This window comes from Ambystoma mexicanum, chromosome 10, assembly GCF_040938575.1.
Source record: "Ambystoma mexicanum isolate Mex_15411 chromosome 10, UKY_AmexF1_1, whole genome shotgun sequence".
Lineage (NCBI taxonomy): Eukaryota > Metazoa > Chordata > Amphibia > Caudata > Ambystomatidae > Ambystoma > Ambystoma mexicanum.
In genome coordinates this window covers 803290310-803305363 of record NC_090932.1, presented here as the reverse complement: position 1 = coordinate 803305363, position 15054 = coordinate 803290310, and the positions used below count along the sequence as shown (strand labels likewise).

Below are 15054 nucleotides of genomic sequence, written 5' to 3'. Positions count from 1 at the left end.
AAGAAATAAGTTTGCAGCAAGTCATCCTTTACTGCCCACAGGATAAAGCCAGATAGCAACAACTAACCTAAAAAAGTCAGATATGACATACTAAACTAGTGCAGTAGAATGGGGGGGGAATAATAGAACACTTCATGCAAACTCACCTACCTCCACACTTCCATTTTGCTCAATACAAAAAAGTAGTTACTTTATATGCAGTGCCACTTAAACACAAAGTGTGTACAGTCAAAAACCTAACATATGGGGGGGGGGGGGGGAGAGAAACGATCTTTTTTTTTTTAAAGTACCCGTGTGCGCGCCCCCCCCCTCAACTATGCAGCCCTGCATCCCCTACCACCATTGCCGCAGAGGACGTTCAGTAGCCTATGGGGGAGGGTGGGATGTTCGCTTCAAGCAGATCTTTGTATACAGGGGTCAATTAAAATCGATTCTGCAAATTAATCAGGCGGGAGGGATTGTAACAAGCGAAAATGCTGGTTTCAGGACACTGCTTTAAAAGTGTAGTGATGTGGCGGACCAGTGAGAAGATGCCACGCCATTACCCTGAATTGTGCAACAGTGAAGGTCTGTGTGTTGATGTTGCTATGGCTATATAGGAGAAAAAGAGGCAGGACAAAAAAAAAAAAAGGGGACACTACATCTCCTAAATTGAGAAGTGACATCAGGAAAAACAAAGACTTTAGGACCAACATGCTTGTCCAATTATTGGTGTGCACAAGCATTCTAATCCATGGGCATACCTCAGTTGATTGAAGAAACCTCGCCATCCTTGTAATCTTGCAGTAGCAGTCAAAAAAATAATTGAAAAATAAATCCAGTATTCCTGAATGTGAACATTGATCACTTTGCTCCTTCAGGGCCTTTGCCTGTATTGACCCATACATTTGGGCTGGTTTATAGCACCAACACCACCATCTTTGATCCAAGTCTCCATCAACCAATTCACAAGAAACCATCTTACCTGGCGCAACTGTAACCCCTTTAGAAATACCTGTACAAGATAGTTAACAAAAGCACACCAGTCCGCTTCATCACAAAAGAAAAATGAAGGTAGGCTATAGTGCTGGCCGGGGGGGTGGGGGTTGAAATGGAGGTCACATTTATTTCCGAAAGTGGGGTATTTTAGGCCTTGGTTGGGCTCAAATCAAACTTTGTCAATTTAACATGCATCAAATAGGGACTTCTGACTGTTTAAGCCAATCGGCAAGTTGCCAGTAATGAGAAAGTAAAAATGTAGGTCTAACGGAGGTCATGTCATGAAGCAAGTCAGTAAGCATCAACCCATAACAGTATACATCTCTAAAGGGTTAAGCTGCAGAAGCAACAGCTACAATGCTATTGTGCCATAGAAGCAGGTCTTCCTGACAATCTCTATTTTTGAATGTGTATAAAAAGGAGCATTAAAAACTTGGATGTTTAACTAGCTATGCGCCAGCACCTCGCCCACCCCCCTCCAAGGTAGAGCCTGCGCCTTAAATCCTTATTTTGAACCCGAGAACCCGCCATAGCTCCCACACAGAACAAACAAATGAACAACCCCTCTGCAATCCACTTATCGCAATGACATTCACAGCAGTCAGATTATCTGTGTACAAATGAGAAAAAACAAGTCCATGACACTGAACTCTCTCAGAAGTGCTATACAATATTGCAAAACAGTTAGCCTGAAAAAGTATTTTGCACAAGAGGTACAATATTATCTCCTGGGTGATGACATCAGTTGCTCAGTCCTGCCACGCGTAAGCAGCACAATAATATTGGGGTTAACATTACAGCACACCAATATTTACGTGCTGCTAACGCGGAACAAGTAGATCATTCGACAATCACAAAACTACATTACAATTCTTTGAAAGATCCAGGCGGTGGTGCAGCAAGTTCCTTATCTTCTGAAGCAGCAAATAATGATCAGCATTTTTGCAACACTATGCAAACCATGATGTGCTGCTATAGAATTTGAAGGATGAAGTCCAGCCACGCGAGCAGGCCAGCAAACGAAAGCAACCAAAAGCTGGTTAGTAACTAACCTGCAAAATTAGGAATCTGTTGTGGTCCAAATCTATTCCATGGCTTCGTAGAATGATTCCAACATCTTTGAACGTCTTCTTCTTTCCACTTATATGGTAGACAGAAGAATTATCTTTGTAGGCAGTTCTGGCAACGTAGAAACTGCTGTTAGGAATTACTTCAAAATCGTCACCTTCCTGTAGGGAGAAAAAAAAGTTAACTACAGTAAGCAAAGTGCACCATGGAAGAAAAGGTAACACATTCAGTGTCTGCCCTTTTAGTCGGCGTGGCAAGGATTAATTTAACTATATTTAGTGTTACAGAGTGGGTATGCATTGCATATGTATATAGAAGAACTGCACTGAGTGTAATCACAACAAAATCAGTAGAGGCGCCCAAAGTGTTCGCAAGTTTTCGGACTCCAAACAAATTGATTTAAGACCTCCATGATGAACTGCTACTTTTTATTTTCTGCAAAAATCTATCGTTAGATATAAATTTAAAAATAACAAAATTAAAACAAAAAAAGTGGGTATGTGGGGGCTTGCCCACATTTAAAAAGCAAAAATTGCAGTGAAATTGACCAAATCCAAGACTGTAAAAAAAACAATCTGTATACATTAACCATTGTTTTCCTCTCCATTGGGGATAAATTAAAAAAACTAGTCAAAACAGTGAACAAAACAGAGGAGCGAAAAACTTTTAGTGAACACACGGGCAAAGACATAATACAGACGGTTTTAGGATTTGAATTTAAAAAAAAATAAAGATTAGAAAAAACCCAATGCTTAGTAACACCAAAAATTACAAGTTTAATTCAAAGTCCAGTTGTGCTGGGAGCACTTGTAAGAAAAGGCCATATAAAAGGAACCTTTTGTGCAATATGGACTATTGTGTAACGTTGGTATGGATAGCTAGTCAAATACAGGACTCAAATGAGGCAAGAATCTCTCTATTTTGGCAAGTGTATAAGGCAGCTATATATTATATGAAAAAAACAAAAAGGCTTTTTGTTGCATGAAAAAAAATCTCAGTTGCACGGTGCAAGAGACGAAGATTGCGAGTAGGAGTATTTACTCCCCATTGTTTTTTAAAGCTAGGAGTAAAATGAGGTTTAGAGGGCTGTAGAAAACAAAAAAAAAGGGGGAAATCAAAGCGAGTAAAATATGTGTTCTGTGGGAATTTATTCTTATTTGTGCACTTTAATGGATACATTTTACCACTTCAGATCAGTAATAGTTTCTTCCTGTGGCACTACTGGTCCAAACATTCCAAAGAACTGTGTTGGTGAAGGTAGTTTGAGGGGGGAGAGGCAGCATATAGATCTGTTGCCTATTTTTTGCTTTGATATTTATTTTTACCCCTCCCCCATTTCTCCACTTTATTAGGGAGCATTTAGGTAGTTAAAAAAATGGCTGACGCATCCCTTATGTGGAGTGATGGCTGCACATCTAGGAGAAGTATAGCAGAGGTACCCTTTTGAAGAAGGTGCTGCTCGTGCCATTGATCCCAACAGAATGGAAGCAGCACATGTATTATAAACCATAAGACATGTATTCGGATCAACACCCTTTTCCATTGTTGGAGAATTGGCCTAATTTGATGAAGTAAAAGAACACAAAGAAACTTCAAATTGAAACATACAAATACCCAGGGGAGGGGGGAGAAGTCATTATTTCACTGCAAGTATTCATTTTGGTACAAATGGAAAAATAAATGAAAAAATATGCACACAAAATGGTGCCCATATTGGTCACATTCTACATAATTGGTACTGTGTAGTTTGGGACTCTTAACTGCTAGAAACTGCGTCCCGTGATTAACAAAATAAAATCAATTGTAATCTGCTGCTATTTACAGATTAAACACGTCAAATGATTCTATTAAAAGTATTCAAAGTAAATAAATGCTCAACACAAATATTCAGAGGTCACTTGACTGTAAAGCCACTTTCAACACTAGTATCACAGTAGAACAAAACATACCTTATCAATGATCTTTTGAAAATGAACTTCAACTGTACAGCTCTGAATATCCTGGTGCTCATCCGAATTGTGGATCAATACTGACAGTTTTTTTGATCTGATCTTTTGTGCTCGATAACCAAAAACAAAGAGCATAGAGTCAATGACGTTCGATTTGCCGCTGCCGTTTGGCCCAATGATGCATGAAAATCGCTGCAAAAATAATGGGACGGGGAGACAACAAAACGTTATCACGTTGGTTTTATAGCAAAGGGATAGCCACAGTCATCTGGAGTGGATTTGAATCACAGCTAAAAGCCATCATGGATTGCTTAAGCTACCAATTAAGAGCACCAACACACGAAACAACTAAATCGACAGATAAAGCCACTACAAAGAAATACACGTGGTATGCAAATAAGACGAAGTCACGGTTAAAGGGCTTACCCATCTCCACCCTCCTTAAATGTACGTGCGTAATGGGGTTAAAAGGGGAACTGTCAGTTTGTTTGGGAACACGCACAGTTAAGACAGTCACACGTGTAGCTCGTTTTGGCAAAGCAAACAAAAACGGTACATTACCTTATGGAAAGGGCCCAGCGTTTGCTCTCCCGCATAAGATTTGAAGTTCTGGTTTACAATGTGGGTTATCATGAGACGAGGCGCCCCGGCTTCATTGGTCATTGCGGGAGGCGGGGGAGGGGAGATACTACTTAAAATCTCTTCCAAGCTTCTAGTGTCAAGTATTTCACCAGGAGCGCCTAAAACGTGATCGTCAATTCAAAACAAAAACAAATGAAGCATCAGTTCAACCTGGTTAATTACAAAACCCCTGCACCAACATGAATATGGAGATCCTTCATTTTTTTAACACAGAAATCCAACAAGTAGAATGATTTGATACAAAAAAGTAAACATTTCAGTGAGGGTGGCCCACTCCAAGGCTTAAGTAATCAATGCTTAGCATTCACCGTTTCAGAATAGCCTAAAGTAGTTAACCAAGCAACAGTAAAATAACGTGCTTATAATAATTACCACGTTAGAGGAATGACATTTATTCGGACCGAATGATTTGAAAAAAAAAAAAGTACCAATGTATAGACAGACCACTCCAAAACTACGTTACTCGTTTTTGAATGGTATGCCATCAATCACAGCAAATCATTTGCACATCTGAAACAGGTAGCTAAAAAAAAATCCTTGAAAGTACTACCATGCGATCAGTGAACTCCCCCATTCAGGTGAGTCTAGAGAATTAGAGCAAGAGGAGAACCGTTGATGTGACAGTTTAATGTTTCAAAGAAAACAGATTAGGGCAATCAAGGGTGAAGCAACTTCTCATGGGGCAGGTATGGATAGTTAACTCAACAGCAGACTATCAGTTACCCATTGTGATAGGGGAACTCGGCTGGGCCAAGATTACAGCTGCAGAAGATGGAATGGTCCTACTAGATACTACTCCTTTGAAGACAGTAGCGCTGGACAGTTTTAAGTAGCGCTATCAGACAACACTACTTGTACAGAAAAAGTTACTAAGCATATACTCTGGGCGGGGAAGCCCAGGTTCTCAGACAGGTATTAATACTTTTCTCAATCACCTAAACCTTTTTAAACTATAGTGGTAATCTATAGGAGGGTCGTAGAATCAGTGGTCCATTAACTGTGGGGCTGCCCCCTCAGCCCCCCACGAGATGCAAGTACAGGGACCACTTTCGATAGATAGGGGGGGGGGGACAACAATATAATATTTTTTACTTAGGGGGGCAGGTTCAGCATCAAAGTGTTTGGATACCACAGGTTAGTTAGGAGGGGGTATGACAAGTGTGCTTCAGGCCAGACAGATGAAGGGAAAACACTCGTCGGCAGGACGTTTGAGAACGTACCATGGGCTAGGTATAGGACACTGGTATGCCACCTTTTCATACCCAGCCCCCCTCTCCTCCTCCTCTCGAGTACTAATATTGTTCCTAGGCCCCTCCACCTAGGGGTCTAGAGGAGGTCTAGCCCACCCAAGCCCTTCAAAATGTATGTTCACTGCTTATATTTTCTATTAAAAGAAGTAACCTTAATCGTTGTTTAAAATATTAAAACAGTTAATTTAATTTATCCCTATTAAAGAGTCTGGGACTCCCCGCCCCCCAACCGACATCATTTGGGCCCTCGGTAAAGGGACACAAAAAGGGCTGAAAGGTGGCCTCTGGGGTGACAGGGGTCTGTGCTAAGTCGCTAATAAAGAACACTAAATGGGTGATGACAAAAGGGATGCAAATCCAATCCTGCGACAGGAACGGACGTTTAGGAGCAGAATTAGGGTTGCAAAAGAGGGAGGCTCTCACAATATGAAAAAAAAAAAAAAAAACCACTAGGAACCGAACGAGCACTGTCGAGTAAGCACTAGATCGATCTCAAGAGCACTCACCTTGCGGGGTCCCCTCAGGGTTGTCATTGGCTGGGGGGTCCTGCATCTCTGGCTCCTGTGCCTTCTTAGCTGGGGGCTCCTTGATGGGCTCTGGCGTCTCTGGGGCTTTGGCAACCGCAGTGGAAGGTTTGGTTCTCTTGCCTGGGGCCATGATCTCCTGGAGAAAGAGAGGACAAAGTTAAAACTTTGTCTAAATACAGTCAGGTGTGATGTCACGCAGCAGAGCTGAAGCGATTACGTTGGAATTTAAAAAGGCAAGTGCCTTGGCCAAAAACAAACGAGTTAGGTCTCGACAGTGCAACAAAGGGTCACCACCCAACTCTCCTACGCTAGTCAAAGACCGGAGACTGCCCAATGATATTAATGCCCGATGTGCGGCTTTCGAAATACATCTTAAACATCTATTGAGGAGCCAGGTTCCAGATTCGGTGGCTATCAATGCGACGCCTTTTCCGTTAGCCTAGCTATAAGCACACTAAGCATAATTACCATGTTAAACCCCGTTTCCCCCTCAATATCGCCCCACGAACGTGCCCAAAAGGCACCATTAAAAGTAAAGTGGCAAGCCACCCATCTCTTGATCTTTAGCCATACCAAAATCCGGTAGACATGCCATCAGGACACAAACCTAGCGGGAACAAAAATCACGCAATACTTGATTGCACTGGACAGCATTTCAAAGAAGCGAGTGACAGGTTACTGCATACGCGGGACTGATGAACGAAACTCGTACGGAGGCCAGGTGACAGTGGGCCCAAAAGTCATACTCAATTACGCTACGTGAGCTCCTCGGCAGCTGATCAACAAACGTCAACATTGTGTCTGGCCCGAGACAATGAATGCTGAAGCTCCTTCATAAAGGTTGGAAGCGGTTTTCCAATCTAGCAAGAAAACTGGTCGACGATACGGCTGCAACAGGTTTATGCCAATAATGGCTCAAAGTTTGAGACGTGTCAGGTAGAGGCTAACGAGTCTGAACGCAAGTTCCGTGAATAAAAGGCTAACTGTTGAATTGATATATATACCCGATGTGTGGGGCGTCACTCTAAAGGGAAACTTAATAAAGAAGGCAAACTACCCCCTACTATACATTTTAGAGGCATTACACTGCTAATTTCCTGCATCTTACTATTTGACAGGTTAAGTAAAACAAAACAAAAGAAAAAACACAAAGTTAACCAACTTCACCAGCCTTGAAAATTACACAAATACCGCAAACGCCCACTTCACAGCACAATGAACTGTCACTCCTGGGACCGCCCTTGCTGCCGAAAGTAATCGTACAAAGAAAAAAATCTTTCCCGGACAGGCCAACCGGGAGGAAGGATTAAAGAAAAGTTTGACAAATATATTTGTAGAAAAGAGATGTATACTTATAAACACAACCCAAACTCCACCCGTACTTACCTGCTTACACGAACTTTTAAAAGATTGCAGGTGACCCGGTGAAAGGCGAATGCTAGGAGGCAAAGCTCGGCACCCACTGTATAAATGAAGAGGAAACAAGTAGCGCTCCGGCCCGTCACAGGCTCTCCCGCTAAAATGACAGCAATCCACCGATTGTTCGGAACCCAAGACTTGCTTTCCCACAGATGCCTCGCAGACCAAAGGATGCAGGATTTTTTTCTTGATTTTTCGGTGCCTCGCGAGACGCAGGAACGGCAAGTATGGACTGCTTTTGAGAAGTTAAGTACGCCGTCGGACTAGGCTCCTTCCTCAGCCGGGAATGCTCCACTCGAAAATGGCGCCCAAAATCCAAACTCGAACCGAAATTCGTTACAAACACGCTAGGCATGCTGGGACAGGCTCAGCCATTTGAAAAAAATATTGGCACACTGCCATGTTGCACACAGTAAAGGACAGGCAAGCGGGATTTATTCGACTAGACCGCTCACCCTAGGTTCCCGGCAGACTCTATGTTGGTCACAGGGATACCCATCCAAGTTCTTCCCACATCGTTTCCATTGACCCAATTTCCCTACCCCCAACATGCCCACCGTGCGAGATTCGCCGACTAGATAAAAGCGTAAGCTGTCAAAACATTATCTGTGAGTCACGCCCTGCAGGTATCAGGAAGTTAATTTGACAGCCATCCTGGAATGGCCTATATTGACAGCATTCTGCGCAAAACAGCGGAATAAAACCTTTTTTCATTATTGCTTTGTTGCCAAATCCATTTCTGCTACCTTGATTTATGACATGTTTTATAAATAAAACGAATACTAAATTATTATATTTATAAGGTATTCAATATTAAGTGTTGTTCAAGTTATAAGATGAGTCTGGTAGGAATATTGGCTCTTTGTCATTCCTTTGCAGGTGTGCGCTCTGTAAGAGTAGCCGTTTTCACTTGAAGTCGTGGCTTCGAAGCCATGTTACATTGTTGTTATCGCTTTCGTTTTTAAGCTTCGTGATTGGACTGGCGAATTCTCGCGAGAAGTAACTATAGCGACGGAACAGACACTCCACTCACCGTTGGCAGTGCTATCAGAGGGAGCTGTCGGGTAAGTGATTTTTTTTGGTCCCGAAGTGAATTTTTTCAGGGATCATCAGGATAGCAATCAAAGGAGCACAGCCTTGCTCAGCTTCGTAACCGCATGCTATAAACCGTGGTAGCACAATGTATACTTACATTATTTATACGTTTAAGAAGTACAAGTCCTCGAAAGACCCTGAGAACTCTCACGTTTACCTGTTAATGTTAACAGGATATCAGGAAAATTACCACTGACACGTTTTATCGGGGCTGGGAGAGTTATGTTTTCAGTGGCGAGGGTTGGACATGTAAGGTACATTTAAATGATGGAATGGCTTCCAGAAGTGATGGTTCGGATCTCACAAGTACGCACTGTGACTAGGAAGGGGGGCGTGTTGAATATGCAGGCCGATTATAGAATTCTACTCGTAAGGTGACCCGAGCGTTTTTAATGATGGAGATACTGATGACACACTGCTAGAGGCTACTGTTTCATCATTGGGGGCTCTTAAACATTAAGATTCACCTGGAATCAAGTTATGAAGTTCATTATAGCACAAAGGCCAGGAGTTCTGATGGAGAATACTCAGACTTGTTTAAACATGATGTTTATTGTTGGCTGTACTTCTTCTTTTATAGATTTTTTTAAATGCATTCTTTATTGAGTTTTCGGGGATATTATAGTTATATCGACATAAAGTTCGTTTTTATTTTTAACCATATGCTAGAGCTGCATGCCTTTCCAAAATTTTGGAAGGACGCGATAGTATGCCCAATCTTTAAAAAAGGAAACTCTCAGTGCCCAACCTCGTATAGCCCAATATCTCCTTTGACCAGTAGTTTAAAGATCGTTTCACATATTTTATTGTACTATTTAAGTGAGTGGGTGGACTCGCACAATATTTTAATGGATTTAATGAATGGCACTTTCGAATCGGGTGTGCTTGCCAACTCCACTCCCATTAAAATTCATATAAATTTGGACCCCACCATGGACCCCTCCACAGCTTTTGACTGTGTAAACAGATCAAAGCTGTGGGGAGTGCTTTGTGATATGGGCATCCCGGAATGTATCGAGTTTTGGTGGAACTCCTTAGAGATAATAGGGATGCGGTTAGAGTGGGGAAAGTACACGCCTTGGGTAAAGAGAGGAGTTTGGCAGGGCTGCGTACGGGCACCCCTGCTGCTCTTCCTGTATGCAAGTGAATTAGAATCGGCTCTAAAGGGCGATCAAGTGGCTGTCCCCCATTTTGGTGATAGACGACTACTGGTCCTACCATACGCAGATAATGTTGTTCTCATCACCAGGACTCATTGCAGAAACTTATCACCAGGTATGGGAAATATAGGAGTGATCTGGATGGACTTAGAGGTTGAAATGCCTGACTGGGTATTTTACTTATTATACCAGTCCAAGAGGCAGAATACCTGAAAAAGACCACTTCACTTACCTGGGGGTTACGTTTACCAAAACACTTACAGGGCTTAGAACATTTAGGTACTGCCGCTATGAATATAAAATGAAGCATAGGGGCAATCAATAAACTCTAGTCTCTTTATAGACGACAGTCATTGCCAGTTATAAGGACATGTACACTGAATGTCCTAGGACAATTGGGGTGTTTGGTGCCAATGTATTGAGCTTTGATATCCAAATAAGCTTCAGACAGCTGAAAAACACTTTTCGTAAGCTATTAGGTTTACCGTTCTGCTCAGCCAGATATAAATTGTATATAGAAATGGAAATTTGTCCTATATCTTGAGTTGTGGGCGAGCGCCCCACTAAAGTTATGGTTATCAACCTGCTCAAACAATAAGGCAGGTTTTTCAAAACATTTACTGGATTATATTACTGCTAGACCAGGCAGTAATACAGTTTCTTGGTGTAACCATGAAGTCCAAAGCCTAACTGCTTTGAATAATTGTGGGCCTCTGGTTCTCATATGACCAAAGCGCAAATAAAAGAAGCAATGGTAAACATTGGCTCAATTGGAAGGGGGACCTACATGGATAGGGCACTAAGGGAGAACAGGAAATTGGAATGCCATACCTTGCCCATGCGGGAGCTTCCGCCATACCTACAAACTTCCTTGCATTTGCACGACCGCTTGGATTCAATTTTAATGTATTGCCCCAGAACACCTGGTTTGCCTCATGGAAGAATAATGTAAATCTCAGAATAAAGCAAACTGTAGACAAGGTTTGGACGGACTGAAGAAAACCACAATAAAACCACCACACAGCTAGACCCAAACATAAACCAAGTAACGACCCCCCTCCTTTTTTCACACCTGCATTCCTCTCATGTACTACACACGCCTAAAGGGCCAACAAAACTACACATCAAAACACGAAACCACACCCCCATGGCTAACAATGCCAAAAAACCCAATAGTTACCAACAACAAACAACCCAGACGCTGGACACTACTAGCCAATTGCACACACCAAAGCACACCTAGAAATCTCTCCTGCACAGACGCCACTTCCTCCTGGTTCTACAAGCATCAACAAAAGACCACAACCTCTATCCTATCACTTTTCCCCCACTGACCAACACCACTCACTTTTTTACAGTGCATCTGGAGTCCATGCAAATGACAGCGGTGTGTGGTAAAAATTATAACATAAATTAATCTAATGCTTGTTGCCCCCTTTGCCCTGATAAAGTAGAGACAAACCTCAATTTTGTATTGCTGTGCCCAAAGTATCAAATTTGCACATACAATATTTAATACAAGTTTTTAGAGTTATGAATGTATGCCACTGGGCTCTGACATTTAATTACCTGATTTTCTAATTTTACGTAAAGAAACCTGGGTCTCCACAGTGTTAAATTTCCTTTTATGCTTTTTATATATTCAATTGGAAAATTATAACATGTAATTTTATGAAATGTAACAAAGAATTTGAATAAAGATTTTTGATGATAATGAATAATCATGCCATGCCTACGTTAAAGCAAGTTAGTGCAAACTACAGCATACAGCATGCACAGTCAAAACTTTACTAGGGGCATAGCTTGGCCAGTTACATTTGGGTTGTGGTCCTAAAATTTCCCTAACAACTTTCACTGCACCTAACTTAGCAGGAGGGCTTGTCGAGATGGAACCTTGCGATTTATCATGTGCTTTAAAATGAGACACAGCAATACCCTAAACAAGCCTGTAAATTATGTTCTTATTCCAAGCTAGTTTTCACGTCACTATTGACCTTGACCTGTAATAAGAATATTACCTCACTACTGCTCTGTAATTAGTTTTCGCGCTTCATTTGTGACAATGCCTGCTGCTGGAACCAGCACTGTGCAGTATTCCAGCTGTTACTGCATCACTTAGTTCAAGCCATGAGACACTTTTCAAATTCCTTTCTTCTAAAATAGCTTCATGTAACTCTTTACAGCCTTAAACTGACAAGGAACTGTTTATGATAAAGTTTATTTTCTGCACTTACTCAGTTTAACAGCTGAGAACAAGAATACGCAGGATTATTTTAAAGCGCCAAATGAAAAGGGGTTTTGGATACATTTTCTTAAACTGCTTTTATTATTTTTCTGCAAAACATAAGAAGCTGCATATTAGTTGCCTTTTATCCAAACAGATTCTACATTGATTGTATGAATCGTTAACTGGAAGATCTCTTACATTACGTTAAGCAAGACGTTGGGTATTAAAAAGTGAGGACTGTGCATGGCCATGTATTATACAGAATAAAATATCCTCTAACTTGTTTATAAAGGATATTCCAAGTACTCTTTCAGTTCCGTTACCTTTGTGGCAAACCAGAATAAGGACTGACGCAACAAGGACATTTTAGTGATCTTTATTTCTTAGAAAGAAATATATGATATATTTTATTTATAGCCTGCCTATACACAAGTGTTTCAGGGCGGTAGTAAAGAGAATGCATAACTTACCCTAACAGAAGGGGGATCATTTCTTTCCTAGTCAAGCTTACTAAGCTGCTCATCTATATTCAAAGTCCACAAAATATTATGTCCTCCGTCCAATAAGCTATTCCTGTCTGGCCCTGTCTCTAAATTTATAGCTAACGTTCGTATCTTCCCTTAAACCCTATTTGTCCAGGCCTTGTTTCAGGGTTTTCCAAAGTATAAAGTTCTATTATGCACAAAGTCCATATTTCTCCTCTTATTACTGTTCTCACAGATGTGTCCAGGGGCGTTGCTAGGGGGGGCTAAGGGGGCTATAGCCCCTGATCTTTTGGTTGTAGCCCCGGATAGAATCTCAGGAGCTACAGCCAAAAGACTAGCTAGCCCCTAGTCCCAACAATTCCAACATCAGCTTAGCCCCGGGTCTTTTCCAGACCTAGCAACTCCCCTGGATGTGTCTCTGCAGCTCTTGATAGAGGGTGGAGGCTTCGTCTCTGTAAACCTTGGATATCTTTCCATCTTCTCCCACTTATTGTGGAAATATTTTCTTACCTTTTTCCTTTTACAATGAAACGGTTGTAATACTGGGATTTCACTCTCTTAATATTGGTTTCCTCTTTAGGTATTTGAGGACCCTCCTCCTGGGACCCTTGTTATATTCTCCACTTAAATGTCACTGAATTTCACAAAGTAATCTCTGTTCTTAGTCATTTGCTCTTTGACTTTGCTCCTTTTCAGGAGGTGCTCTCCTTTACCCTACTAGATTCAGACAATTTTCTTGTTTGGGGTTTCTCTCCCTTAATATGCATTTCTTCTTTAGGTAACCACAGCCTCTCCTCCTGTGACCTTTCATTAGATTATCCCTTCAAATGTGTCTGAAATTGGCAAGTTCCGCTCTGAATTATTTCGCTTGATTTCTCAGTCTTTTCTCCTACACTGCCAATATTTAGCAATAGTTATGTGTTCCACCCCTCCTGGGTTCTCCCAACATGTGGGTTCTTGCTTTCTCAACTTTTCATATTCAACATAACTGTCAAATTGGTAGCGTTCATCTGATTTCCGTAGCCTCCCACTTCCCAGAATCACCCTGGTACTTTCCTTCAGCGTGGGCTGATTCACTGGGCACCGCTTTGTGATGTATCCGATACAGCTTCTCGTCATGTCAGTTTCCTCACTTTCGTTGCAGACACGCTCTCCACATCTCGTGCTTTCTAGCTGCTCGGCACCGGTTTGTCAAACATAGGCTTCTTTACTTGCTTTCACTAAGGTTTCAGTGTTATTTGTTGTATTCCAGACCTGTCACGGCTGACCCATTGCAATGACACTATTTTCGAGGGTCAGCTTCCCTTGCGGTGTACAGTGGCTTTCCTACTGTTCTCTCAGCCAGTCTCCTGGCGTCTTCAATTTGGCTTTTTCTTTTCCACAGACACTTGTCGGTTCCACGGATGCACTCGGCTCCACCCCTCCAGGCTGTAGATAAGTCAGAGGGTTTAAACAGCATATCGCTCCCTCACCCCTTCCATATCCGGTTCCTTCCTTTTACAAGTTGTATCATGGGAAAAGTGGGGTGTCATTTCCATTCATGGTTTGTCTTCTGTTCAGCATTACCTGTAGCCAATGAATATTTATCCACATAAATGATGTTTTGGGGAAGTCCAACGTAAGCAGATAGTCAGGCTCGTTTAGGGACAGCCACTTGGGTATGAAGTGCTTGTTCCTCAGAGGGAAATCACTCTTGGTGAGGTCCCACTTGGCCAGATCCCTAGAGAGGGTCTTGCTAAGCAGGCCAAAAAAAAGCGTAATGAGGTTCATCTGTAGTGCTGGGATGAGAGGTGTTCTCACGAGGGACTGGAATCAGTAGTAACAATGCCCAAAATAAGAGAGAACCAGGCAAGGACAGAATAAGGGGCAGAAAGCGGGTAGAATATCCGCTAAGCAGAGGAGTGCAAAAGAAGCCAAGAACTATAAGGAAACATGATAGTGAACATGAACACAAGCGTCTTACCCTGCCAGAAACAAAGGGTTGCAATGCAGCGGGCTGATGCCGAAATAGCTGATACTCCGATCGGCAGACGCCATGTTGGTAGAACACTAGAAGGATACTTCACGCTGCTGAGTAATGTGATGGACCTGCCGACCTCCTCTTCTCCAACGTTGCCACAGTGACCACTGCGTCGATGTGACACGAACATTGTTAAACGCGTGTGATGAAAGACGCGAGTAAAGCTAAATGACTGATGAATGTTTGAATTTGAGAAAGAAAGGTCTGATACCCTTGACAGAGTGGTCCCGCACC

At 42.1% G+C, this 15054-nt stretch overlaps 2 protein-coding genes across 3 annotated transcripts in view; one reads left to right on the top strand and one right to left on the bottom strand.

Annotated features, from left to right (window-relative positions):
• The window catches only part of SMC4 (structural maintenance of chromosomes 4), a 1048897-nt gene extending 1040761 nt beyond the window's left edge, over window positions 1-8136 (bottom strand). Inside the window, exons 1-5 of the mRNA XM_069618465.1 lie at window positions 7801-8136; window positions 6394-6550; window positions 4557-4735; window positions 3996-4187; window positions 2031-2207 (exon numbers count right to left, since the gene is read on the bottom strand). Coding sequence (XP_069474566.1) covers window positions 2031-2207; window positions 3996-4187; window positions 4557-4735; window positions 6394-6544 — 699 coding nt within the window. The 5' untranslated portion in view covers window positions 6545-6550; window positions 7801-8136. The remainder of the gene's footprint in view (window positions 1-2030; window positions 2208-3995; window positions 4188-4556; window positions 4736-6393; window positions 6551-7800) is intronic.
• A 658-nt stretch (window positions 8137-8794) lies between these two features.
• Window positions 8795-15054, top strand: part of IFT80 (intraflagellar transport 80) — a 1621792-nt gene continuing 1615532 nt past the window's right edge. The window contains exon 1 of one of the 2 annotated variants that reach the window (XM_069618464.1): window positions 8795-8897. The gene's annotated coding sequence lies outside the window, so the exon portion shown is untranslated. The remainder of the gene's footprint in view (window positions 8898-15054) is intronic. The other variant, XM_069618463.1, reaches the window with a different exon arrangement.